The following is a 25,882-nucleotide window of genomic DNA, read 5'->3' as shown; positions in this document are numbered from 1 at the left end:
AAATTTTTCAAATGCTAGCAAAATACGCAGCAAAAGCATACTTAAATTAGAGTCAAATTCAAAAAATATACTTTCGGTATAGATTTTGATCTAACTACAGAAATTTCGATTTCTATATTTTTACAATTATTGTCACAACTTGTAGTCCAGTCTAAGAATCACGTTAGTCATATCTATGCACGTTTAATCAGTTCCCCACTTCCTAGTCAGCACTTGAGCGTTGGCCAAGTGTTCACATTAAACCTCCAAATGGCTAAGCAGTTTCAGTTTGTTGGTAGCAAGCCAATCGCACAGGTGGACTCAAATTGAATAATGTTCACTAGCAAATATTTTTGGCTAATTGCTGGAATTTTGCTGATTGCAGCAATTGGTAAGTTTGCTATATTTTTTAGTTGGAAAAACCACTTCTAAAAAGTTTTTTTATTTTACTTTTTATGAAGGCAATGGACAAGCGGAAACATTTCCCTGTAAAATAAAAGAGGCCGAATATGGCAAGGTGTGTGTGTGTACGTCGGACTATTGCGACTATTTGGACAATCCCATCTTAACGAGTGACACAGAATTCACCCTCATATCTAGTTCGAAGCAAGGACTTCGCTTTGCCACTTCCAGCGGAAATTTTGGAACAGAGTCAAAGCATATTGTCGATGATTATGAAGAACCTGCTGCTGAAACAAATAATGATGAATTTTTGACAGAGCTATGGGAGAATACTCTGGCCAGCGCCTTCACAGTGGAGTCAAGAGAAAGTGCAATTACTCGATATGTGGCTCTGAAATTAAATCGGAGCACAACATATCAGACGATTACCGGATTTGGTGGCAGTTTTACTGGAGCAGTTTCCCATATATTGGAGAACTTTAACAATCAGGATATAGACAATCATCTCTACAAGTCCTTCTATGGCGAAGAGGGATTGGGATTCAATTTGATGCGTACTCCAATTGGAGGATGTGATTTTGATTTGAGTCCTTGGTCCTATTCAGAGGAGGATGGCGACACTGAATTAAGTGGCATGGATCAGCTAGATGAACGAGATGTAATTCGGGTGGCTCAGATGAAACGTTTAATTGAGGTGTCGGGAGCCAAGAACCTGAAGATCAAAGGAGCCGCCTGGAGTGCTCCGCCATGGATGAAGACGAACAACAAATGGACTGGATTCGGACGCCTAAAGCGGGCATATTATCAAACTTGGGCCGACTATCATCTCAAATGGGTGAAGCTGATGGAGGATAATGGTCTGCCCATTTGGGCCATATCCACGGGTAATGAACCCCTAAATGGAATATTTTTTATGTTCTTTGTCAAATTTATGAGCATGGGATGGACGCCACAGACCCAGGCTATATGGGTCAACGATTATCTAGGACCTACCATTCGCAATTCTGCCTTCAAGGATCTTGTAATATTCAGCAACGATGATCAACGTTATTCATTCCCTCATTGGTTCAAAATGGTAACAAAACACATTAATCTAAATACAAAGTTCATATTTTATAATGCGCTCTTTTCCCCAGATGAACTACACACGCCCAAATTCACTTGATTATCTCGATGGATTATCAGTGCATTGGTATTGGGATGAAATATTTGGCAACAGTTTTATCGATTCCACTAACAATTATATTGCTGATAAGTTGCTAATCGTATCTGAATCATGCATAGGCGATAAGCCATGGCAAAAAGCAGCCCCCCTACTAGGCAGTTGGGAACGTGCCGAAAAATATGCCCGAGATTATTTGCAAAATCTGAAGCTTGGATTCCATGGCTGGATTGACTGGAATATTATTCTGGATGAGCAGGGTGGACCGAATTATGTGGACAATACGGTTGATGCTCCTGTCATAGCCAATACAACGAGTATGTTAAACAGAATTATTCATTTGAACAAAATTCTCTTATACTAATTCAACAAAAACTTGCAGCTTACGAAGAGTTTTATAAGCAACCCATGTTCTACGCCATGGGACACTTTTCTAAACTTGTGCCAGAGGGATCTGTTCGGATTGAGGCATCCCCAAGTAATGTCAATTTGGATTCAGTGGCATTTGAGCGACCTGATAAGAAAATTGCTGCCATCCTTTTCAATAGTGGACGAGCCGATGTGGATATCACTGTGGATGATAGTGTGCGAGGCAGCTTTATTGTCAATGTGCCAGCCAAGTCGATTCACACTTTGTTATATAGCTAAAATACAATGACCAAAAACTGATGAGATTATATAACATTTTTATTTACAGAATTAGAGAAATAAAAAGATCAGTAGTAAATATTTTAAACTGATCGTAATTGATCTATAAACTGGGTAGTTAAAATGCCATTGACAATTTAATCAACTTGATGATTCTTGGATTAAATTGCAGGTGATCAATATTTAATAGCTTTAATCATATTTTTTTTATGGATGTTATGCTTTTCGTATAGAATATTTATAATTCACTTTTAAATAAACTATGACATACTTTGATATTTTTACTAAATTTGAATTATAGATCAGTGATCTTATTAAATACATATTTGCTTTAATATAAAACTAATGAAGATATCATACGTAATAGACCTATTAATATTCTAATAAAACAATCGATTGAACTGTAATAGTTTTGAAATACTTTTGTCATTAGAATTTATAAATAAACAATTAAATTCTACATTAATCGACGTAAAAAAATTTGCACAATGAATACAACTTATATGAAAGACACCTTAGATTTGATTAAGTTAGGCATACTGCAACGCTAAACACTTTTTCAATAAAAACATATAATAAACTTAACCAGTTTTAGTTGGAAATTGTTAAACAAATAACATTTTGGCAAAATTTTAACTAAAATTCAAGGACAACCGCTTCACAAATATGGAAACTATCATATGAATTTAATTATAGAAACTAATTTATATAATAATAGATGCTAAGTTATGAATTAATAGGTGGGAGCATACAGTTTTGATATGTGGTTTATAACTCATTATTCCTGATTGTGGCTAGTAGTTTACTTAATTTCATAACATGAATACCAGTTTTCTTACTGCATATGAGCAAACTTTTCATATTTGGAGTAAGAACATCTTATACCATATTAATAAGGAAACAAAAAAGTGGTAGAAAATGTTTAAAATTTAAAAAAGAACAACAATATAAAATTCAGGGGAAACCGTGTAACTAAGCATTCTACCTAATTTAAAGAGAGTAACAAAAAACGCTTATCTAAAAAAAATGAGGCGTGGCGCCATATCAATAAAAGAGTCTAAGTCTGACTGGTTTATGGAAATTCCGGTTTCCGGTTTTGACTCTAGCCTTTGAGCAAATTGAAAGACCCATATATTCTGTAGTATCATTTGGTTCTTCATCACGATGTTGTCCACAAAATTGGTGAGTGTAACAATCCGTCCTTTCATTTATTGATTTCATACGACAATGCAATGTTTTTAGTTACTTTTCACTAGCCTCGTGACTTACATGGCGGACTACAGCTCAGCCGGTCCAATTAACCGTCACTACTATCCGGTGCTCGAATCACTTAATTATTATCAAGTACCTTTAGAAGATGGTTACTTTTTAAAGTACGTAAAAATGCAATTAAAATTTGATTACTCCCTTTAAAATTTCATATCAAATTGCAGCTACAATTTGCCAAACTTAAGCATACGAGGTGAAAGTGTTAAAATATTAAATGCTGGCAGTGACGAGGAAGAACTTATTCGCAAAGGCAGCTATATAGTCTATGATCCGAAATATAAACTTCGGTCTAATGTCGATTACACTGCTGATAAAAACGGTTACAGAGCCCACTACGAGATTTTTCAGCAAGAAGGTTTCGCAAAAAGTCCCATAGTGTTGAAGAGTTTAGTGGGCTAAATTTAACTTAATACTTTTTACTTGTTAATAAAAAATAAACAAATAACTGAAATTTGGCGTTATCAGACCCGTTATTAAACGTATTGTATTACAAGTGATTGAATTGTATTATTATTATGTATATTAAGTATAAAAGAAATTCCATAAATTTATATGTTGATGCTCAAGAATATGGTTATATAACTATTCGCATCCCAAATTTAGCAGTTTACCAATATACAAAGGCAATGCCAATGCGACCGGTTTGATTTTAGCCACTATCTTGCCACTTTTATATAGAAAATATGCAGTACTTGCGCATCAATCTAGTTTTTTTTCGCCAGCATCATCGCCTATACACGCATATTTTTAGTATGCATATTATTTTTTTGCCTTTAAATAGAACGCTTAGCGATCTGATACTTTAGTATCATTCGGTAATTCGGTGTGCATCAATATGGTGTCGGCAAAACTGGTGAGTGAATCGATCGATGAAATGCATCACCATAGGATCAAGGCAGTGTGGCTCTGATGATGTTGACTTTGCAAATAGCCAGCTATTTTAATAGCATATCTAAGTGTTTTGCAATCAAATTATCATTCTAATTGCCGGTCGACAATGCAGCTGCCCGATCGTAACGCATCGATTTTATGTGTAAATGAATTGTTCGTTGTTTCAGTTACTTTTCACAGCCCTCGTGGCTTGCATGGCTGCCTACAGCTCGGCGGGATTATTGGATTACGTTTACCCCAAGCTAGCCACAGAGTTCTACAAGCAGGAGCCCACTCCCGATGGCTACCGTTTTAAGTAGGTGACATTGAGTCCCAATGGAGTTGACTTTGCTAACTGATAACTCCAATTAATTTGCAGCTTGGAGGAGCCAAATGGCAGCAAACGTGAGGAAATTGGTCTCATTCTAAACCCTGGCACTGACAAGGAGGAGCATGTTCGCATGGGTACCTATTCGTCCTATGATGAGAAGACTGACACCGAGACTATTACCATGTACACCGCCGATAAGGATGGTTACAAATCCCGCTACGAGATTAAGAACCGTAAATTGAGTCCTGGTGCTCTCAAGTCTGCTTCTGGTTAAAATTTTGAAATAGAATATTATCAATTAGTCTGATAATAGTTTATTTTATTTTTGGAAATAAAAAAAAAAGTGCCTTAAATTTGTTTGTTTGACTATATTTAGTCAAACCTTTTCATTATCATTTGCAGTCACCTGTCAGAAAAAATGTCAATGAGAAATTGACGTTTTTGTTTTTTTTTTTTAACAATATTAATAAACCAAACACGCCCATTGAATTGTGAAAATACATCTAATGATCACGTCATTGGATTCTTGAATGACTATCACACTTCCGCCTTTTATTTTTTACTTATTACCTCAATAAAAGTTCGCTTAACTTCAGATGTCTCATTACAAAGGTAAAAAAAAAAACACTCAATTGAAACAACTTGTTATTTTGTGCATAGTTTTAATATATGCAAAAATTGCTTAAAAGTAAACATTTTTTTTTAGTCATGCTATAGAATATGGTTATATAATAACTCATGTGGTTAGTAACTTACCAAAATACAAAATCTCCGGGGACTGGCTACGAGTTTACCCGAAGAGCTGATTCCGATTCTGACCGGTTTCTTGTTTTTAGCGGCTACTAAGTATGTTGAAAATTATGACTTACCCGCTCATCAATACAAATGTTTTCCAAGTCGACATCGTCATCGTTTCTATACATTGCTTACAATCTATGCAGATATTTTGCTTTTATATATAGGTAGCTAAACGCTTCAGATGCTTTAGTATCACTTTGTTACTTCAGAGCGTATCAACATGTTGACAGCCAAACTGGTGAGTGAATCTATCGGATCAATGAGTTGCACAGATCAAGGCAATGTCTCTGATGTTGATTTTGCGAAACTTAATATTTTAATTGCCCACGGACAATGCAGCTGCATGATCAATGTACTTTGATTACACGTGTAAATTAATTAATTATTTTTATTCCAGCTACTTTTCACTGCCCTGGTGGCTTGCATGGCTACCTACAGCTCGGCGGGATTATTGGATTACATTTACCCAAAGCTGGCAACAGAATTTTACAAACAGGAGGCCACCCCAGATGGCTATCGTTTTAGGTAGGTGAAGTGGTGGCGTTTCCTAATGAGGATCAGCTAAAACTCTCGAACTAACTTACAGCTTGGAGGAGCCAAATGGCAGCAAACGTGAGGAAATTGGCGTCATTTTAAACCCTGGCACTGAGCAGGAGGAGCACGTTCGCATGGGTACCTATTCATCCTACGATGAGAAGACTGATACCGAGACTATTACCATGTACACTGCTGATAAGAATGGTTACAAATCCCGCTACGAGATTAAGAACCGTAAATTGAGTCCTGGTGCTCTTAAGTCTGCTTCTGGTTAATAATTAAATCAATTAGTAATAATTAAAGAACTTAAGATTCTTCATTTTGTAAATAAACCAACAAAAAAAAAAAGTGAAAACGTCAAACTATTTATTATGTTCCCAATCTTTAAACTGGTTATGATTATGATGTCTTGGCAACAAGTTCATTGAAGTTTGGTCAAGATCAACTTTGGACTTTTCATTATCATCATCCGACGATTCTGGACAGACAAGTTTCCATTGCGTAATGCTGTTTGACCTTTCAAAAAATCTGGTGTGGTGTTTACCTAACTAAGATGAAGAGAAATTAGCGTGTTTTTTATGGCAAACTAAACACGTTAATAAATCTAATGATCACGTCATTATAATCTTTTTGTATGTCTTCCCAAGATTTATTCATTTTATAAGCCAAGAAAAGAAAAGTCAATTTAAATGTCGTTTGATGTAATTTAGATGAAATAATTTCATTAATAGTTTGGTGAGACTTAAAAATCTGAATTTATAAAAAATTCAGTTTTTTTCAAAGAAATGGAGGATCAGAAGAGTGTGAATCGGACCGGTTTCTTTATAGCCAATATTATGTTTATCTTAAGGCATTATTTTGCAAATCCAGTTTCCTTAATCATCAGCTTTATTTTCTATGGTTCGTATCCAAACGTTTTAGCCTTTATAAATCACTCACAAGTGTTTTAGATTCTTCAGTATCATTCGGTTCTTCAGTGTGCACTAATATGATGTCTTTAAAGATGGTTAGTGAATCTGTGATTTTGCAATCTATTTTTTTGCAAACCTTTCGAATTTAAGTCTAATTGAAATGTTTTTGTTTTAGTTACTTTTTACTGCCCTTGTGGCTGGTATGCTTGCCCATAGCTCGGCGGGATTCTTGGATTACAATTACCCGCAACTCGCTTTGGAGTTTTTCAAACAAGTGGCCACTCCTGATGGCTACCGTTTTAAGTAGGTGAAATCGTATCCCAATGGATTTGAGCATTCATAACCAAGATCTCCAATTAATTGGCAGCTTGGAGGAGCCAAATGGCAGTAAACGTGAGGAAATTGGTCTCATTCTGAACCCTGGCACTGACAAGGAGGAGCATGTTCGCATGGGTACCTATTCGTCCTATGATGAGAAGACTGACACCGAGTCCATTACCATGTACACCGCCGATAAGAATGGTTACAAAGCCCGCTATGAAGTCAAGAACCGCAAACTCTCTAATGCTGTTCTTAAGTCTGCTACGTTCAATGGTTAAATAGTGAATAGACAAATGATAGTTTGTTTTTTGCCAAAAATAACTAAATGTTGTTAATAATAACCTTTTCTACTCCAGCCGAAGGAGTTGTAATAATTCTTAATTATTGCATAGGCAGAATAAAGAGTGTGAATTTGAATGGGTTTGTTTTTAGCCAGTATTATATACACAAGTGGAACTACTCTAAGTCTTAATCCTGTTTTTTTCAGCCAGATATATTGGCCTTTATATTTATACCGACTCGTTCTAGCTCGTTTAGTACCATTCGGTTATTCGGCGTCATCAAAGTTGGTCATTAATTCGATCGATGAATTTCCACAGATCAAGGCAAAACTTTGACTCTGCCAATTTTGGCCCATTCTAATGCATTGGCCGTCAAATTATGTTTCAGTTCCCCTTCAGTGTCTTTTCACTGCCATTTGAGTTACGCCAATGGGATTAGTTTTTTCGAAAATCCAATTTCTATACTTCAACCAGGAGGCCGCTCCTGACGCATACTTTTATTAGTAGGTAAGAAAAATAGTAAATGAGACCATTTTGTTAACAGCTAAACATTTTTTCCTTCGGTAAATCAAATTTTTACTATCATTTGTAAATGATTGACCTAAGTTTTGTGACACTAGAAAGTGAGGTGAAACAACTATCATATATTTATTGGACCAAGTATACATATGTACGTGTATGGTTTTTTATCTTGTGCAAATATTTTTAGGTAAATGCCAATTTCAAGGGCAGAAATCGACAAATCTAATTGCGTATTGTATTTTTTTTTTTAAATTAAATATTTAAATATTTGTCAGCAATATTTAATTGCTGAACAAAGGTCACCACAGAAAATGCCAATTTAGCCACCTTTAAAATGAAAAAGAAAAGTCATTTTAATTAATCAATTTTCATACTTTCTATATTATTGAATACTCGAATATTGGTTTAAATGCAAATGGGAAATATTGATCCAGCTGTAAAAGCAATCCGTCTCTGAGCTTTCAAGACGTGATCCCATTAAGTCGGCATATCCGAAGAAGAGAAATTAGTTTATGTTGAGCTATGCACTTGACTAGTTCTTCGTTATATTCCTGTTCCATCTCTTTCGAAATTGTGCGCAATTTTCCGACTCTTTGTCAATATGAACCCTAAGCATGAGACAATAAATGAACATTAAAGACGTCGACGAGCAGATGTTGCACAGTTATAAATGTTATTAAGATCGTTTCCAAAAAGAAGATTATCCAAAAATTTTCTCTACTCGAACGCCAATTGATAAATGAGTTATAGTGCCGATATCTTATGTAATGCAGAATTCAAAAACGCCAATACACAATAACTGTTGTAGAGAGTCAAATAAGTATATTATGAAAATCACATTGCAACGTGCAACCCAATAGCGAATCCTGAGACGATATCCTTCATTCATTGCGCAAAATTCATCCATTCGGTTCATCAGTTTTTTGAACTTGTCGGAATTCGGTAGATATAAGTAGAAGGAAAGAATCTTTAAGGAACAACCAAAGACATTAAAGACAACTGCTAGTATTTTTGTTACTAAAATGTTACATATCCTTGACACAGTCTATTATCATTCCAAAAGGCAAATATATAACAGACCACATGATCACAAGTCCTCTGAACATCATGTAGAATATTTGGCCTTTTGACGGCGGCAAGAAACCCACTCCAGTCATTCCATACTGGAAATAAGCGTAGGCATCTGCAGTTGACTTCATATCCAGTAGAATTTATATAAAGACATTGTTGTCATACAATTTCAAAATCTATCATATCTGAACTCTTTTTGACCTAGGATTCGAATACACCGTAACATAATCTATTGGGAAAGTGTACTTTGGTCTCTGGGTCTAGTGTTTGGCAGATCTTTATCCGGTCTGATATTATAAAGTCTGGTGGGTGTAACCAGTATTGCGATTTGTTGACTTTTTTACAATTATATATTTGTATACATATATGTATGTATGTCTGAAAATCGTTCAAGTTAACGCTTTTCTTGATCATCTTTTACCATTCCGAAAAGACGAGTTTCCATTGCTATATCTCTCTTTATTATTAAGACTAAGAGAAATACCCTTTGTTTATTATCGTAAACTTAATAAAAAAAACGCTTTTTGCAAAAATGAAACTAATAATCAAGTTATGAAAATTTTTTGAAGGTCGTTCATTTGAACACAACGAATTACAAAAGCCAAGAAAATGCAGTTGAAATTTATGCAAATTTTGTCGCAGTTGATTAATTTTTAGTCACGCTAATTATGACATTTGCATACCAAAAGAACGATAATTGTCTTAAAGTGTCAAATAATTTGAAGCTTATGATTCTTATGTCTATCATATGATAACATTGAACCTGAAGTTGTTAAAGTTTCTGCAATAATACGTATTTGAATAATTCATAAAAATTATGATAATCTTAAGTCTACCACATATTTCGAAAACGCGCCAAATATGAAATGCAAAGCTCTTAAATTTGAGGCAGGTCATAATAAGTTTTTAATTCATTCCGCCTGCAAGTCAGATACAAAAACTTAAGCCTCGAACCGGTTTAGACATATATGTATAATATAAAGTATATATTGTATGTCTTTGTTTTGAATTACTTTGTTTTGTTGTCAGTATTGGCCAGTTCTTTAGATGACTTGACTAGTATCCAAATAATAATGTAATTTGCAACATAATTAAATTGGCCCACAGGCATTTTTTACTTCGGACTTACTGGTATTTTGATTAGAAATTCCAAAAATTAGGTTTAGATTGATGAATAATATTTATTTCCCCCATAAATTAAAGGGAATTGTGATTCACTAATTAATCATCAATTAACAAGTAATAACTATTTAACGATTCTTTCAAATTACTTTAAAAACTACAACTGAATTGTTTGCGTCATTAATAAAAGATTTAAAAATTATGTATAATGATGCTCAGCAGAAATGAATGGCAGATTCTACATACTCACATTAATAAGTATAAGCTTTGCTTTTATGCTACCATAATTTATTAACAATTTTTTACTCTTGGCCAGCAGGGTATAAATATTAGTATAGAATTATGGAAATTCATTTTGTAAGAAGAGTGTTAGCCAATCTGTCAAAGAGTTAACTTAATTTATAAGAGTATTGAAACTGCGTCATTTTAGAAGTAAGATCGCAGCTTCTAGCATAACAAAGATTTCGGGGGTTTTTTTGGCCAGTTTATTCACTCTAAAGATATAAAAATGCGGAACAGAAGTAAACAAATTATTTATGTTAATATAAAATAGTTTGATAGCAATGAGCTTTTGTGAGTGTGCAGAGTTTGAACAGCTTAAAATTCTTTTAACTTGGCCAAAAGCTTTTCACTGTTTAAATAAAAAGACGTTAGAACTTGTTGCCGCCTTGCAACTAGAATTACCATGTTCTGGTCTATAAAGTCAACTAAACATATGCAAAACCCAGTATAAACAATAAAACTAAGTACAAAAAATTAAAACAAAACCAAAGTTAGCGGCATTTTGTCTACGGCAAACACAATGAAACAACAATTGTGGGTAAAGGGAGGGAGGTCGAGTAGTAGGGGTTGGAGTGAAAAACTTTGCATTGTTTATCAGATGTGGGTTTTGTTTGGCGCGCTTTTCTTTTTGTATTTGTATTTGGCCTGTTGCCGTTGCCCCAGGTAACTGACCAGCCACTAACCAGGCCAAAACAGAGAGAGAGAGAGCGGGTTAAGCCAACCATCCCCTGCAATTGACAAAATACAAGTTGGGATTAGAATTCAGTTACCGGGCGACTTTCAAAGTGTCAAGTTGAAGCAAAGTGCTATAATTTTTCAAATTTAGTTTCGGAATCAAACATTTTTGGGTGTATTTTTTGTGACAATACCCGACAATATAATGCTCGACAGATCCACACAAGCACATTATCAAGTGAACTCAATGTTAACACATAAATAAATAATCCAATTCGGCGATATGAAAGGAAAAGGCCTAGCAATTTATATATTATTTTTGACTACTTTACAACACAAAGTGGACAAGTGTTGGGGGTCAGCAGAGCAGATAGGTCAGCCGTTGATACAATTAAGTCACGGTAAGTTGAGCATCCAGCCAGTCGATGAAATTGTTGTGAGATGACAAATGATTTCACATTCTCCATAAACCTCGGTGTACTCGGGGAGTAAACAATTTGTGATCCAGAAAGCAGAACTAGCCACCCAGGCCGAAAATCTCTGGTGATGATTTAGATGAGTTTGACCTTTGACGTTATGCGTCACCGAATTTCACGCTTCTTATATAAAAAACCAGAATGGTCTGTGTTTTTTTTTTGGCCAACAGAATCTGTGCTGTAATAATGAGTGGGCAAGTGCGTGGAATTTGGGACAATCAATAGAAATTAATTGCAAGGAAACAATTTGAAATTAGCTGAGGTTCAAGCCTGGCAAAACTAAAAACATAGACGAAAAAAAAAACAGTTAATTGTATTGCCAACACGCAAACAAATGGTCAATTTCTGAATGGAGAGCAACTTCACTCATACCATGGGTCACTCTTTTTTTTGTGGGGGAGGGGAGGAGGTACCACCTGCCTACAACCTGTGTGTGTCTACTATGTGCTAATCGATAAAAACGAATTACAGTTGTCTATGAATTGAGTGTGTTGGAGTTTGGAACTCATCATCATTATCATTGAGGCCAAACCATAATGGCTGGCAATTTTAAAGGACCAAATATATATGTTTTATCATTTATTAAACCATATCTGGTTGCCATTACAGCAATTGATCAAACAAAATGTTTGAATTTTTGGGGAATCTCAATAGACAAAATAAGAGCACGTAATCATATAATAAAACAAGTGGGTAAAATAAACACAAGTCATTCAGCAATACCAAGTCACATATACATTGGGAAATGCTCCCTCGTTTTTTGGGGGGGTCCGTGGAGGTGACTGTGGATAGGTAGGTAGGTAGGTTGGCAACCGCATTTCATGATTTGTCGATAAATTGTAGTATAAGGTAAATTGTTATTTATATTTCGGGGCAACGACATTAAGATGGTTAACAAAAACAAAAATGGGAATGTAGCTATATTTGGGAAATTTCTTGGCTAACTTAATCATAAACACTATTTAGCTGATTGGATTACAAGTGTATTATATTATCCCATTTAAGAATGGTGCATATAGAATTCTTAGTCTTCCTTCTTTGTCTTTAGGCCCCATTCCAATTGCTGTCTATAAAGTTAACTTCACCTTCCCAGACCAAGTTAATTACTATGGCAACGTTGTAAAAGTTCAAGAAACTCTATTAATAAGTTTTAAGTCACGCCCCAAAAAAAAAAAAACAATTCCAACAATTGCAATTTCAGATGAGTTGGATGATGATTATCAAGAAATCAAGGATGAGATTCATTTGGAAGATTTCTTTTGGACTGGTTCGGGAGATGGGCCACCCGATTTTCTGAAGAAAGTCCACACGGGCATAAGTAAGGGAAAGGATGTAATTGTCAAGACCGAAACTGTGGTGGCCACTGTCTATGTGGAGGGCAATAATGTAAGTTGACGTTGAAGAAATTAGACATTTCATTTCCCTTTATTGAGAGTTATTGCTTTAGGAAATCGATATACCCATTTGTTTGGACTGCAAGTCTGACGATGGCGGTAGCAATTGGGATTTGGGAACATCTGGAATGCCACCTTTGAACTACTCGGCCACAGATAGACGATATTGGCTATTGACTGTCATGTCGGGTTTCTATACACCTAAAGATAATCCCATGCTTGAGGACAAACTGGCACGTTTATATCGTTTGGCCTTTACCAGGTATGGCCATCTGATGAAATGGAAAGTAACAACCAATTCAACTCTCTCTCCCTCTTAAGACAACAAACTCGACACCTGGGCATAAATGGGGCACAGCAAATTGAAGGAGTTTCGGTGACCGTACCACGCGAACGTCGTCAACCACCATCGAGCAGTACCACGACATCGCCTGCCGATGATGTCGAGATATTGGACATGGAAGTTGATGGCTATGATGGGCCCTATATAAAAACAGCCAGGGCGGCAGGTGGCAAAACCGAATGGAGCAACGACTCCGATGAGGAGCCCGACGAGACCAGGATAGGTGTGGGAAGCACCTCAATATCAATACCAAACGCAAGCACAGAGTCTATTGACTATAGTGCATATGTTACATTAATCCCCTGGGAGCTCATACAACAGAACGGCAAGTCCGAAAAGTTGCAGGAAATGCGCGACGCATTGTTAAGTCAGGCACAGGCACAACCCCAGCCACATCCCCAGCCCCATCCTGAACCGCAGCCCGTCTATCGGGACGAGCGTGTTAGGGTTGTCATACATAACCTCACGCAAATCAGCGAGGCTGATATTCAAAAGTGGAACACCAACGGTGATGATGGAATGGCTACTGACGCATATGTTAACCTTAAATTGTAGGTTCTACTTGAAAGTCCTTTCAGAATTTTTGTTTTTACCATCTTTCTTATTGTCGTCATGCAGGAATGAGCGCCCCATAGCCAACCAGACGGAATTGATCTATACGGTTCTGGTCAATGGACGTCCAGTGATGGCCACAACAGCCGCCAAGGACATGGAGTTGGTTAGCGAGGCAGAAGCAGTCAGTACGTTGGGCAAACCTATTTACATGAAATCGGAGCGTAAGTAGATTTTTCTATCCATCTCCTGCTGAAATTCTACGAATTCTTCCATTTACAGCTTATATTAGAGAACCCACAGCCACAGCCTTGGCCCCGGTTCCTCGCAGCAGTCAAGCGGGATTCTTTAACTCGGTGAAAAATAATGTTGCCCTGGTGGTCATTAGTTCCTTGGCCATTCTGCTCTTGATGCTGCTTCTGGTAGCGGTTCTATTACTAGGACGCACACGTGCACGCCAGAAGGAACTAAGCGAAATTAATAGGTAAGCAAGGATGAACTATTTGTTGAAGGAAATGAATGATTATTTTGGATTGAATTTATGCTAGGCATTCTTCACGCAATGACTTATTGTCGGAGGGTCAGTCTGTACGTCCTAGCACTAGCGGAGGACTTGATGGTGGTCAGAGTACCGGACGTTCGCGTGATGTGGGTGTCCAGAACTTTTCATATGAACGAGAAGCTCGCATTAGTTTCCCAGCTCCACCACCTGATACACGTTCACGTCGAGATTCCATTTCATCGACTGACAACACTTCCGACTCTTCGGTGTATTGCCCCATTAATCCGCCAAGTGCTGATGTGCAACGTATTCTGGATGAAAAGGCTGCCCGATTATTTGATAGTCACAAGCGCCGGCATCATCAACATCAGTATGATCGCGCCGAAGGCCATGAGGACACAATCTATACATCAGTGGTGTCTGAGAAAAAAAGTGATAAGTCCAGGCATAAGTCAAAGCGTCGATACTTGAATGAGAATCGAGTGGGTTCACTTGAGACCAGCCCCGTTCAAGGGTCCTCCATGCGTGTCGGTGATCATTCGTCAGCAGAGGAAGGTAGTGCTGGCTCTCCAGCTGCACTGCGTCGAAGTTACGAGAACTTTCAGCGGAGTGAGGCCTACAATCCGCACAACAACTATCATCGAAACAAACTGATTCATCAGCAGCAGAAGCAGGCTGAGTTTAGAGATAAGAATTTCACCGATAACATTGGTTCACCACAGGCAATTAACAAGGAGGTCATTCGAAATATACAACCATCCGAAAAGTCATCCGATACGGCTAGCGTGGGCTCCTTCCTCTCGATGTCATCGGTACGAGCGTTTCCAAAGAGCGCTTTGCCTGAACCATTGAATCGAGTCCTTGATCCCGTCTTTGTCACCTACTATGATAATGTGAATGCTGTATCATCCAAGACGGCTGCACAACTGCACAACTCAACCAGATCTCTGAAGTCACAGAAAACGATGGGCAGCAAGGATAGCACCATAGCCACAATAGCCAGTTTTCCCAGCCCCAAGGCTCCGCCTTCCATACGAAATGTACGCTCCGCCTCGCACAGTGACAATCCGGATCCTGGTGTGGTGGGTCCTGTCGTCTGGGAGCGGCACAAGAAACGTTTGGGCAGCGCCGGCAATGAGGGTGAGGCGGGTGGAGATCAAAAAAATGATGATAATGATGATGAAGACGATAATGACGTGCAATTTGGGGCAAAGACACGTTACTAAGGCAACTGTAGTCGTTGTTAATTGTTGTTATTATTATTGCATGCACAATATATACATATATATATACCTACCCCCGATACCTGAACCGTATTTAAATATCTAGTCTACAATAACATCGTAGAGTTGCAATCCTCTAGCAGAAAACTGAACTTCTTAACCAAAGCAAAACAACAAATCAATTTGAATGAACTCTACTTCCTCAACTAATCTTCCGCAGAGGCCCTGCTGATCTATAGCCCCAGTCCAATGCACGATCCCTCGGCCATACGCAACCATTATGAAGGACTGCTGGAAGGTGCCATGCAAATGTATGCCAGCCAAGATGATCTACCCATGCCGCTGCCCACACGTGATTTCACAAATAATAGACGAGCCACAAAGCGTGAACATCGCGGATCTTCTGCAGGTCTACCAAGGTATCCATCACAGATCTAACACACATAAACACCAATTTCCAGTCACATTAACCGTTTGTCTTCTCTAATGGTAGTTACCAAGCAAAGATCAGTGGGACAACTGAACGTCCGGCCACAGCTCAGCCGGAAAAGACTTCAAAATCCGCACAATCAACACAGCCGCCTTCTCCCACCTACAGTGCCTGGGGTGGTGGCAGCACGCATCGCTCTGACACCAATTCACCATCACTGAATCGGCCCCTGAGCGCCGGTCCGTTTCATCGGCCCGAAACAATTTTAGAGATCTCAAGGGGTGCCGCGAATACACCGGGCAGACGCCAGGATTCTGCAGCTCCCCTCATCGAGGCCATACAAACCGAATTACGCAAGTTTAAGCATCAGCAAGATAAGGACTAAATGGGATGGAAATGGTTTATAAGGATGCCAGCAAGATGAATGCAGATTTGACATTTTGAATTTTCATTAAAATTAGTTTTATAAAAATCTTTTTTCAATTTCTCTAGAATAAAACTTTGGCTAAATTTAGAAGCTTGAAATAGTAACTTCTCATGGTGAATCAGAAGCGGGAAAAATACACTCCCAAAAGTATGCTAAGATTAAAGCTAAAGTTACTTTGGGAATCATCTTAATTGAAAACTCTAAACTCTAGGACATAAAGACACAAATGACCGTAATGGACAATCAATACTCCATTCTTGCTGTTGAACATAATTTTCCGATTTTATTTTCCATAATATTTATATTTATTTACATGCATTCATTAAGAGTTTCTTGTTAATTTAAAGACTTTCACTGAAGCAGATAAGTTTTTGTTTTAATCTCATCATAGTCCAATGAAAATCCCCACCAGCCCAATTTGCGTTTTATTGTTGTTCTCGGTCATGTTTTTTGTTGGTTTATGGTTTTTTTTTTTTTGTTTTGTTTATTCTATTACATTTAACTAACTGACAAACATATTTGTTATATACCCATTAAAATGTTCCATAAGAAGCTGATCCTATTAAATAATTTTACAAAAAATTGAGGCCCAAAAATTGAAATAATTGCTCGTGTCATTATCATGCGGATTCATATTCAAAAATCATTTATCCTTTGGTATATTTAATTGAACTCCTTCTGTCCCTTGTCAGCAGCAACTGGATAATCCTTGGCATCGACGCTACGTTTACCCAGGCGTGGGCCAAACCATAATCCTGACGAGGCATTTGGTCCTGTACGCTTATCGTACGCCTGTTGCCGGGCCACTAAACGAGCCAATTTACGCAATTCGGGATCCTGACGACCCACACGGGGAAATGGCACCAAAGAGGCCCGTTTTTGATAATCTAGTATGGCCAAATACACAAACCGCAAACACAAATTAGTCACTCATTCCCGTTAGATGGCAACTGCTGCCAACGCTCACTTACCCTCGTAATCCTCCTGGGAGCTATCGCCATAAGTGCTCTCAAATGCCGACGATTCGCCGGCATCATGAACACCATTGGCCAGACTGGGATCACTGCGACCTACGCGCGGGAAAGCATAAAGTCCCATGTTGGCTCCGCGACGATTCTTGTCATGGTCCAATTCTATATACGTATGTATGTGGCAAAGGAAATTTTAGTCAAGTGTGATTAATGCAATCCAAAATGTTTAAGCACTTTCAACAATTTTAGCAAAGGAGCAAAATTTGTGGGAATGTCTGGTGTGTGGGTGAGGTAAATAATGAATTGTAAAGTGACTTGGAGACTTTTTATAAAGTATGAAAATGGGAAATGGAAAACTCATGCAAATGCTTCGAGCGTTCTACCCAATTAACGCATTGTTTTTTATTCCCCCATTTGCCAAGTTAGGGTATATTAACAAATATTCAAATATGCAAGGGCATAGAGGGTCAAAAAGAAAAAATTTCCATGCTGAAATATAGAATAAATTATGATGTAGGAAATGTTTAAACAATTGTCGACCGCAATGCTTTAATAATGTTTATTATTGTTGCGAAAAAAAAAAAAAATATTTAAATGAAAAATTGAGAAGAAATAAGAATATTTCTACCATTACCTAAGGCTTTAAAATATTATGCAAAAATTGTAGAGAAAATATAAACAGTCAGTTTCAAAATTTAAATAAAATACACATGCCGATTCCAAAGTCACCTTTTACTTTCAAACGGCCTGCAAAATATTAATAAAAATAGAATGAATTTTTTTGTTTTAGAAAAAATCACATATTTCGCATTTTGTATTCATTTTTTTTTTAAGGAGGCAAAAGAAAACAGCAAAGGAATCTTGTGGGTGCATATTGATGTGCCATCAGCAATTTGCATATTCTGGTACACCTGTTGGTTCCGAAATGCCTTCATCTGGACTAAATAAACAAGACCTTAAACACAGAATTGTGGGCGAGCAGTGAATGGGAATGGGAAATGGAATGGAATGGAAATGTGTAGATAAATTTAACATTTGCCCTGTAGTTTTCCAACATAATTGACATAATCCCACCAGAATGCGGATGATTGTTTGTCCAGGACCCCGAAGCTAAGTTGGAATATTTGAAAAATAATGCGAATGTTGACAATTTATTTGATTTGTCTTTTGGCTTATCCTCAAAGATGAAAACAAATTGAAGTTATCCATCTGACTATTGCGAATTCGAAGCGTTCGCACAGTGGAACATTTTTTGTAAATATTACCCAAATATGTAAAATTACAAAAAAAAAATCATACTTTTTGGAACTCAAATTTTTTAATAACTTAAATTTAATATTATTGAACAAAAAATTATCCTTTGATAAGAACACTTTCGTTGGCATAAATATCGTTCTTTCTAAATACTGTTATCTAACTATTAAAATATAATTTACTACTAAACTGATTAATGGTAATATTCGTTTACTGTTGATATACCATTATGAATCCTATAAGGTATATGTTCTCATCAAAATGTGTTAGATTAAATATTTTATACTTGGTACTGCAGGTCTAAGCCAAAACAAATGGAAATGTATACTTAGCTCCTATAAAATCATTTGCTTATTTTGTTGAAAAAAAAACGAACGAACCTTCCTCATTTGGAACCCAGTTTTTTCACAATAGATGTCTTTTGTTTTGGGCCAACTCACCTGCCTCACTGAATTTTGCCAGCACAACAAACACAAGGATTGCATAGGCAACATTATCCAGACCGAGAACCGCCTTCATTTTTGTGAATTTTTTCTATTCTGTCAGCCTTTAAGGCAAATTTTTGTTTTTATAATATTTTTTTTTATTTTGGATAGCACAAAAATTAGTTCCTTTGTTTCATTCACTTTCGTTTACTGCCGACAGATGATTACTTTTGCACATTCAACGATATTGTGCCTGCTACTGGCCGTAGTTCACGTCCTTTTATATGCCAACAAGGCAAGGACTTGGCCAAGCGGGGGCGAGGAGGCGTATTCAAAACAGGCAAAACAACATGGCCCAAGCAATTGTCAGCAAGACAAAAAATGGGGAGGACTGTGGAAAAAATGAATAGAAAATGTTGTTGGCAACAGGTGGCAACCGTAGCAACATTGTTGCCGCAACATTTTGCTTTTACTCTTACGCTTGAAAGTCGTTTTCTTTTATTGTTGCTCACACATATACTGGCATACATTTATTGTAGTTTGGAAAATGAAAGTAGAGTTCTAAATGGTTTGGTCTTCTCTATAGCCAACCGGAGATCATGCGACCTGTAACAGTCGATTTGCCACGTTCGCCGCCAGCTGCAGCACTGCTTTGACCCACCTTAATGGCAGGTTTGAGCGGTGCAGGAGCTGCACCAGGTTTCTTGTCTTTGTCGTCACCGGGTTTCTTGTCCTTATCGTCGGTCGGTTTCTGGGCACTGTCTGGCTGTTTGGTGGCATCTGGTTTAGTTTCCCCTGTCTTGGCATCACCTGGTTTCCCATTGGTTCCCTTCTTGTCATCCGGTTTTTGGTCAGCCTTTTGGTCCTTTTGATCCTTTTGATCTTTCTTATCATCGGGCTTTGCTGCTTGACTGGCAGTCTGACTGCTGGTCTCATTGGCTGCCTTTGTGGCGTCTTTAGTTGCTCCGGCTCCCGCTGTGGTTGTGGTTGTTGTTGTCTTTGTATCTGGCTTAGCCTCTGCTGGAGCCGAAGGTGCTGCACTCTTGGCAGCTCCTCCAGTTGCTGTTGCTGTGGATGGTTTTGCTGACTCCGCTTTAGCTGATTCCTCCTTCTTGGTAGCTGCTTCCGGCTTGCTTACTTCTCCTGGCTTGGGAGCTGTGGGCTTAGCATCAGAGGGCGGCTTGGCTGGTGGAGCTGGAGCATTTGGTTTGCCATTAGTATCGCCCGGTTTTTGTTGCTCTTTGGCAGATGTTGGTTTGGGTGCCCCAGCAGCTGGTGGTGGTTTTTGATCACTTGACTTGCCTGCAACCGGTGGAGCTGCTGCTCCTGGTTTTACCTCAGACTTACTGTCACTGGTGGATTTCTTATCTTTCTCTTTGTCCTTGTCTTCGTTGGGCTTCTTCACATCAGTGGGCTTTTTATTATCATCCGGTTTTTTATCTGCACCAGGTTTTGCATTATCTTTTCCGCCTTCTCCTGGTTTCTTCGTTTCATCTACATTTTTAACAGATGCCCGTAAGGCAGCAGCGGCCATAAAGGAGGCACCACCACCAGCAGCTCCAGCACTGGACATAGATTTCTTCGACTAAAATAAATAACATTGATTGAAAATATGTTAAGGGAAGATAAAGTTTTATTATTAACTTACCCCACTGGCATCCAACTTCTTGTCATCTGGCTTCCTATCATTTTCTTCACCCGGTGGCCTCTCTTCATCATCTCCCATGGATACTTCATCAGCTGCCATCTTCTTTCGCATGAACTTGACATACGCCACTCTGGTAGCTCGCGTCACATCGCCCAAATTGGGATTGAATTCTGTATAAACACACCAATCACTTTAATATTCCTATATAAAATTTCTTTAATACTCACCAATCAATTGATTTTGATTCATCAATAGACCTTCATTGGCCTGCTCTATGATCTTACGCCTCAAGCTGCGCTGGCTATGGCGCTGCATGGATGAACGTTTCGATCCAATGGGGTCAGCTGTGAAAGTATTCTTTCTGGCAATGGCATTCCAATCCTTGTCTCTAAAGGGTGAAGGATTCATTTATTAGCCTTGCCTAAGATTGATTTGCTGACTTACCCTTTCTGGGTTTTCTTTCTGCCTATAACCTTGGCCAGAGATGAGAATATATCCCGACCATCGCCCTCATTCATTTCCTGTTTCAAATTCTCCACAAAACCAATTTGGAAGTCTTTCAGTATACGACGTTCCATTACCTTGCCTTTGGTAGTACGGGCAGCAGCTGTATTCAAAAATTCAAAGGGTGAGTAATTCGGGGGATGGAGGTGGCTGACTTAGCAACATGTTGCTAGCACTTACCATGTGTCTTCTTCTCAATGTCTGGGACATCCCAACTGTTATTGGTAAATATCTCCAGCAGTTCGAATCGCAGGGAGCTAATATCTTGTCGCACCTCAATGATGTCATCCTCGGTAATGCCATAATCGTCACGCCTCCTCTGTTCGGCAGTGACATAGCGTCGTACCAGCAGCTTCATCACCTTGTCATGCAGCACTTGTGCTCTGTCCATGGACTTACGCTAAGGTTAGGGACACATGGGCGAAATAAAGGAAGAGGGAAATAATTTTGAATTAGCATTGACGCAAACAGCAAACTGCAGGAGTTTGATTGAAACTGATTTCGCCAATTATTTATCTCGATTTCCCTACCATGAAACTCTTGGTGCGTGATGGTCGCTTGCGACCTAGAGTTTTGCGCAGCATTTTCATATTGGGGCAGAGATTGAAAGGTGGCGGTATGGTGCCACCATCCTCAAAGTAGCTCATCCACAGTTGAGACCGGGCAAATTTCCATTCCGTATCGGCACGCTCCGAAATGATTTGATAAGAGTTCGACATCATGGCAATAAGCATGTTGAGCAACACAATAATGTTGATAACCGAGTAAGAGCCGAACATTAGCAGGGCCCAGAAACGTGTAAAACTCTTGATGCCAGCCAAATCGAAAGACACCAAGTCCACCAGACCAAAAGAGGCCCAGAACAATGACTGTGAGGTCTCAAATAAGCTGCAAATATACAATCCAAATTGTACGATTCATTTACCAGGATATTTGTCCAACACTTACTTGGAGAATCTTCGCCAGATGGTACAGGCTTTCTCTTGATCATCAAAGTCTGCTACATCTGGGTGCAAGTGGTAGCACTTGTTCTTCTCCAGCTCGGCGTAGTACCACAGCAATTGATTGAGTCCACAGCCGAATGCAAACAACACCAGTGTGTAGATAAAGAAGAATTTTATGATATCAATGATCATGCGACCCAACGAGACTTGCAGTGGACCCAAATGCGGATTGATTGAGAAGATGTGGACCAACTTTAAGTACGAAAAGACCATGCCAGCGGCAAAAGCTCCTTCCGAGAGTAACATGGGATCGAATGGATGCCAATGCTCACGCGGAAAATACGGATCTATGCCACGGAACCACAAATCTCGCTGAAATATAAAAGATTCAGAGTCATCTTCAGTTAAGGACAAAACTTTTAACGCTTACATGAACTATAACCCAGGCAGTAGCTCGACAAAGTATCCAAGTCACATAGAACATATTCGATATATAATCCACAATATTCCATAAATCCATTATATACTCAAATAGGCCATCAGAATATAAAGATTTTAGTTCCTCGAATATCAATGCGAATATATACATTATAATGGCCAGTTCAATGGGTCCGGGTAGTGATCCTCGTTCGTGTTTCCGCCAATCCTCCAGCATGGTTAACATCCAGGGAAATGCCAAAAGTTCAAAGGTTATTTGCACCACCCTCAAAGAGGCAGCACCCAAAAGCACTGCAGACAAAAACGAGACACGTTCATACTCATTTAATCCATTTGTCCATTGTCTAACAACTCACTTAGGAAGAACATGTAGGAGCAGGAATGTGTGATAAATTTAACAAATGGCTTGCGCATAAATTTAGCCCCATCCGAGTCCGGGGCTAAAATGTATTTTAAACTGTAGATGGGAAAACTGCAACCCAGTTTGATGACATCCATTAATTGCTGTGAGGACTGTTTGCGTCGAAATCCAGGTAATCCCTCATACCAAATGGCAGCCAGCAGTTGCTGAACATTCGGATGGGCCACAAACTAGAAAATAAGAGAAAGAACGAATACCGGAGAATATGGAGAGTGAAAGAATCCAAGTGGTTAACTTCGAAACACCTACGGTCTTCTGTTTGTATCTTATGGCTAGTTTCAAACGTTCCAATGTCTGTCGTTGACCCGGACACCAAATCTCATGCGAGGGTTCGTGGTTAAAGTTCAACATCACCTCCAGTTCCATCGAAGTGCGGGCATGGTCCAGCAGTGCCGTAACAAAGTCCTGCACCATTTGACGCATTTCCTGTTAGCACAAATGCAAACACAAATACCCAACATCGCTTACATATGCAATACACACTCATTTTTTTCGTACTGTCTACTGTACCGTGTATTCTGCACGAAATTCCGATTCCATGGCCTGCAGTCGTTTCAGTTCCCAGGACAATTGGAAGGCAGTCAATACAGGGTCGCGGGAACTGAGCGCAATTAAGGAGCTGGCCGCAAGAGCTCGATAGGCATTAATTCTGGATTGAGAATGACGCAGAGAGTCGGTGGTCTGGGAGGTAACACATTCATCGCAACCGCACCTAAAGAAAGAATCGATTACACGTTTTACAATTGACAATAAATACAGGATATACTTTTGCAACAGATGGTAAAGTTTATCTCACTTACTATTACATATTTTGGTTTAAAACAACAATTAGTCGTGACACAAGGACACCCTGTTTACCAACAATTTGGTAAATTTAGAACAACACAGACAAACAGAAAGGGGTAGCAGGGGGGGTGGCACTTAAACGTGCCGGTTGCCACATTCGGTGGCTCAGCAGTTCAGGACTCACTTGACATCGTGCGGCATGGGTAACGTTGCACCACGATCCAACAGTATTTTTAATATCTCGTAATTGTTGCGATGTGCAGCCAGAATTAGCGGGGTAATGTCCATGGTGAAGGTTGACTTGGAGCGGTCAACTGCCTCCCAGCTCTATTAAAATCAGTACTGAATCAAATGAAAAAGAAAACAGCTCATAGCCACTCACATAGGGCTGTCCCTCCTTATGATGACTTTCCTCCCATTGCAGCAACTCCTCTACAGCCTCTACATACTCCTCGGATATGGCATGCAATAGGGCATCGCCAACTTCAATATTATTCTCCAGGAGCAGGACCATTAAATCGAAATTCTCATTCTCGATGGCCGAAATGAGAGCCGAACGATTCATGGGGTCGGTGCAATTGATATTGAATTTATCCGACTCAGTTCCGTATTCCTCAAGAATCCTTGGAATCATCAATTAGATTAATCGAAGCTTCTGATTAAAGCATAAGCTCTTACTTCTTAACACCTTGTAGATCACCACGCTCGCAGGATAAAATGAAATTTTTCTCCACATCGCTCAGGATGTACTCCTCTGCCATCATCAGATCATAATCCAGGCGTGATCCTGCTGCCTTTTCGGCATCTGTTTCAGTGTTCGTAGTCATTTTTACGGGTCGTATTCAATCACTTAGTAGCAAATTATTGAACTTTCCCATCAAACATTTCGTTTACACATATCCTTGCACAAGGCTCACGATTAAATCCTTTCACGCACTGTATCCTTTTTCCCTTAGTGTTTTCAGCTCAGACGATGTTAAGTCTCCAATTAGCTGGTGTAAACTGTGCAGCCATGGCCAGCAAACACTTGGTATATGCCACTAATTACATTAACGTTTGACCATAAAGAAAATTCGGTCAATAAGTGTGTATGTGTGTGTGTGTGCGTGTGCCATATGTAGGTATGCAAAAAAGCAAGTCAATGGGCCCGTCGTCTAGCCTAATCGCCAATTGACATCGGGCTGTGAGCATAGTCCAGTTCTGCACGTGAGAAAAGTGATAGAAATTGCAAACCTACATAGACATTAGAAGGTGCATATATATGTGTGTATATTCGATTTACGAAGCCCTAGCAACGGCGACCCGTTTAACATAGACTTGGGTAAATCACATTGATTTCTATCAATGATATATGATGTATAGTAATGCAAAATAAACGGCTCAATATATACAAATAGTAGTTTATGCCATTGTAAAATGTAAAACTCAGTATTAAGAGAAGTTATAGTAAACCCAAAAAAAGATTATTTAAATACCCATCTAATTAAAATTGCATATATATGTTTGTATTTTATCTGGACGTTGATGAGAACCAAACGCAGAATGTTCCTGCCATCGGACCGATACCTCAAACAAATATGGCAATATGGAACGACACAATCGGATTTCAAATCTAATGTAGTTAATCCTAGTTTCTAGCTTAATAAAAAGAGTAGAGGTTTTCTAAAAAAGAAGAGAGGCCTCTAACTTGATGACAGGGCAAACATGGAACATAGAAACAGCATCAGGCCCTATGTGATAATGAATTAAATCTAATTTATAATGTATTCTTTATGTAATATGTTCTATATCACCATCGAGTCGAGTCATTCTGTTTATGTTTATCTGTATTTACCCCGCGCAAGAGCTAGAGAGGTATCAAGTTAGGTATGAAGAGCAGTATAGAAGGTTAGCCATATTAATAAAATCGGAATTAATATTAACATGCTCATCGGACTTAAAAACATTTATAAATTCCTATGTA

At 38.5% G+C, this 25,882-nt stretch overlaps 7 protein-coding genes across 8 annotated transcripts; 5 read left to right on the top strand and 2 right to left on the bottom strand.

Annotated features, from left to right (window-relative positions):
* The first annotated feature begins 161 nt into the window (after positions 1–161).
* Positions 162–2,480, top strand: LOC6650753 (lysosomal acid glucosylceramidase). Its single transcript, XM_002073337.4, has 4 exons — positions 162–370; positions 441–1,456; positions 1,518–1,860; positions 1,926–2,480. Exons 1-4 carry the CDS (start codon positions 313–315, stop codon positions 2,189–2,191), a joined length of 1,683 nt encoding a protein of 560 aa, XP_002073373.1. The 5' UTR covers positions 162–312; the 3' UTR covers positions 2,192–2,480.
* Positions 2,481–4,282: 1,802 nt separating this feature from the next.
* Positions 4,283–5,014, top strand: LOC6650752. The gene is made up of 3 exons (XM_015176624.3): positions 4,283–4,313; positions 4,519–4,646; positions 4,710–5,014. Exons 1-3 carry the CDS (start codon positions 4,296–4,298, stop codon positions 4,933–4,935), a joined length of 372 nt encoding a protein of 123 aa, XP_015032110.1. The 5' UTR covers positions 4,283–4,295; the 3' UTR covers positions 4,936–5,014.
* A 660-nt stretch (positions 5,015–5,674) lies between these two features.
* On the top strand, positions 5,675–6,290 carry LOC6650751. Its single transcript, XM_002073335.4, has 3 exons — positions 5,675–5,697; positions 5,857–5,984; positions 6,046–6,290. The coding sequence occupies exons 1-3, from the start codon at positions 5,680–5,682 to the stop codon at positions 6,269–6,271; spliced, it is 372 nt and encodes a 123-aa protein (XP_002073371.1). The 5' UTR covers positions 5,675–5,679; the 3' UTR covers positions 6,272–6,290.
* A 798-nt stretch (positions 6,291–7,088) lies between these two features.
* LOC6650750 lies at positions 7,089–7,506 on the top strand. Its single transcript, XM_002073334.2, has 2 exons — positions 7,089–7,210; positions 7,275–7,506. The coding sequence occupies exons 1-2, from the start codon at positions 7,110–7,112 to the stop codon at positions 7,504–7,506; spliced, it is 333 nt and encodes a 110-aa protein (XP_002073370.1). The 5' UTR covers positions 7,089–7,109.
* Positions 7,507–10,787: 3,281 nt separating this feature from the next.
* Positions 10,788–16,525, top strand: LOC6650749. The gene is made up of 9 exons (XM_047009393.1): positions 10,788–10,797; positions 12,859–13,043; positions 13,105–13,313; positions 13,373–13,945; positions 14,013–14,170; positions 14,229–14,430; positions 14,495–15,588; positions 15,892–16,090; positions 16,165–16,525. The coding sequence occupies exons 1-9, from the start codon at positions 10,788–10,790 to the stop codon at positions 16,484–16,486; spliced, it is 2,952 nt and encodes a 983-aa protein (XP_046865349.1). The 3' UTR covers positions 16,487–16,525.
* Positions 16,526–16,793: 268 nt separating this feature from the next.
* Positions 16,794–19,436, bottom strand: LOC6651154 (cardio acceleratory peptide 2b). 2 transcript variants are annotated; one of them, XM_023180171.2, is made up of 4 exons: positions 19,194–19,436; positions 18,229–18,246; positions 17,500–17,661; positions 16,794–17,415 (listed from the first exon to the last, which is right to left on the bottom strand). In XM_023180171.2, exons 1-4 carry the CDS (start codon positions 19,270–19,272, stop codon positions 17,192–17,194), a joined length of 483 nt encoding a protein of 160 aa, XP_023035939.1. In that variant the 5' UTR covers positions 19,273–19,436; the 3' UTR covers positions 16,794–17,191. The 2 variants fall into 2 exon arrangements, with proteins under 2 accessions (XP_023035939.1, XP_002073368.1); XM_002073332.4 differs by lacking the exon at positions 18,229–18,246 and having other exon boundaries at positions 19,194–19,434.
* A 217-nt stretch (positions 19,437–19,653) lies between these two features.
* Positions 19,654–24,905, bottom strand: LOC6651153 (transient receptor potential protein). Its single transcript, XM_002073331.4, has 14 exons — positions 24,598–24,905; positions 24,302–24,542; positions 24,104–24,246; positions 23,644–23,845; positions 23,383–23,559; positions 23,069–23,303; positions 22,705–23,003; positions 22,279–22,646; positions 21,861–22,218; positions 21,511–21,730; positions 21,271–21,433; positions 21,054–21,214; positions 20,827–20,996; positions 19,654–20,763 (listed from the first exon to the last, which is right to left on the bottom strand). Exons 1-14 carry the CDS (start codon positions 24,744–24,746, stop codon positions 19,759–19,761), a joined length of 3,891 nt encoding a protein of 1,296 aa, XP_002073367.1. The 5' UTR covers positions 24,747–24,905; the 3' UTR covers positions 19,654–19,758.
* Between the last annotated feature and the right edge of the window lie 977 nt (positions 24,906–25,882).

The sequence above is a fragment of the Drosophila willistoni genome, chromosome 3R (assembly GCF_018902025.1).
Source record: "Drosophila willistoni isolate 14030-0811.24 chromosome 3R, UCI_dwil_1.1, whole genome shotgun sequence".
Classification (NCBI taxonomy): Eukaryota; Metazoa; Arthropoda; class Insecta; order Diptera; family Drosophilidae; genus Drosophila; species Drosophila willistoni.
The sequence above is the reverse complement of the archived record's forward strand: the minus strand, read 5'-3'. Positions and strand labels throughout refer to the sequence as shown.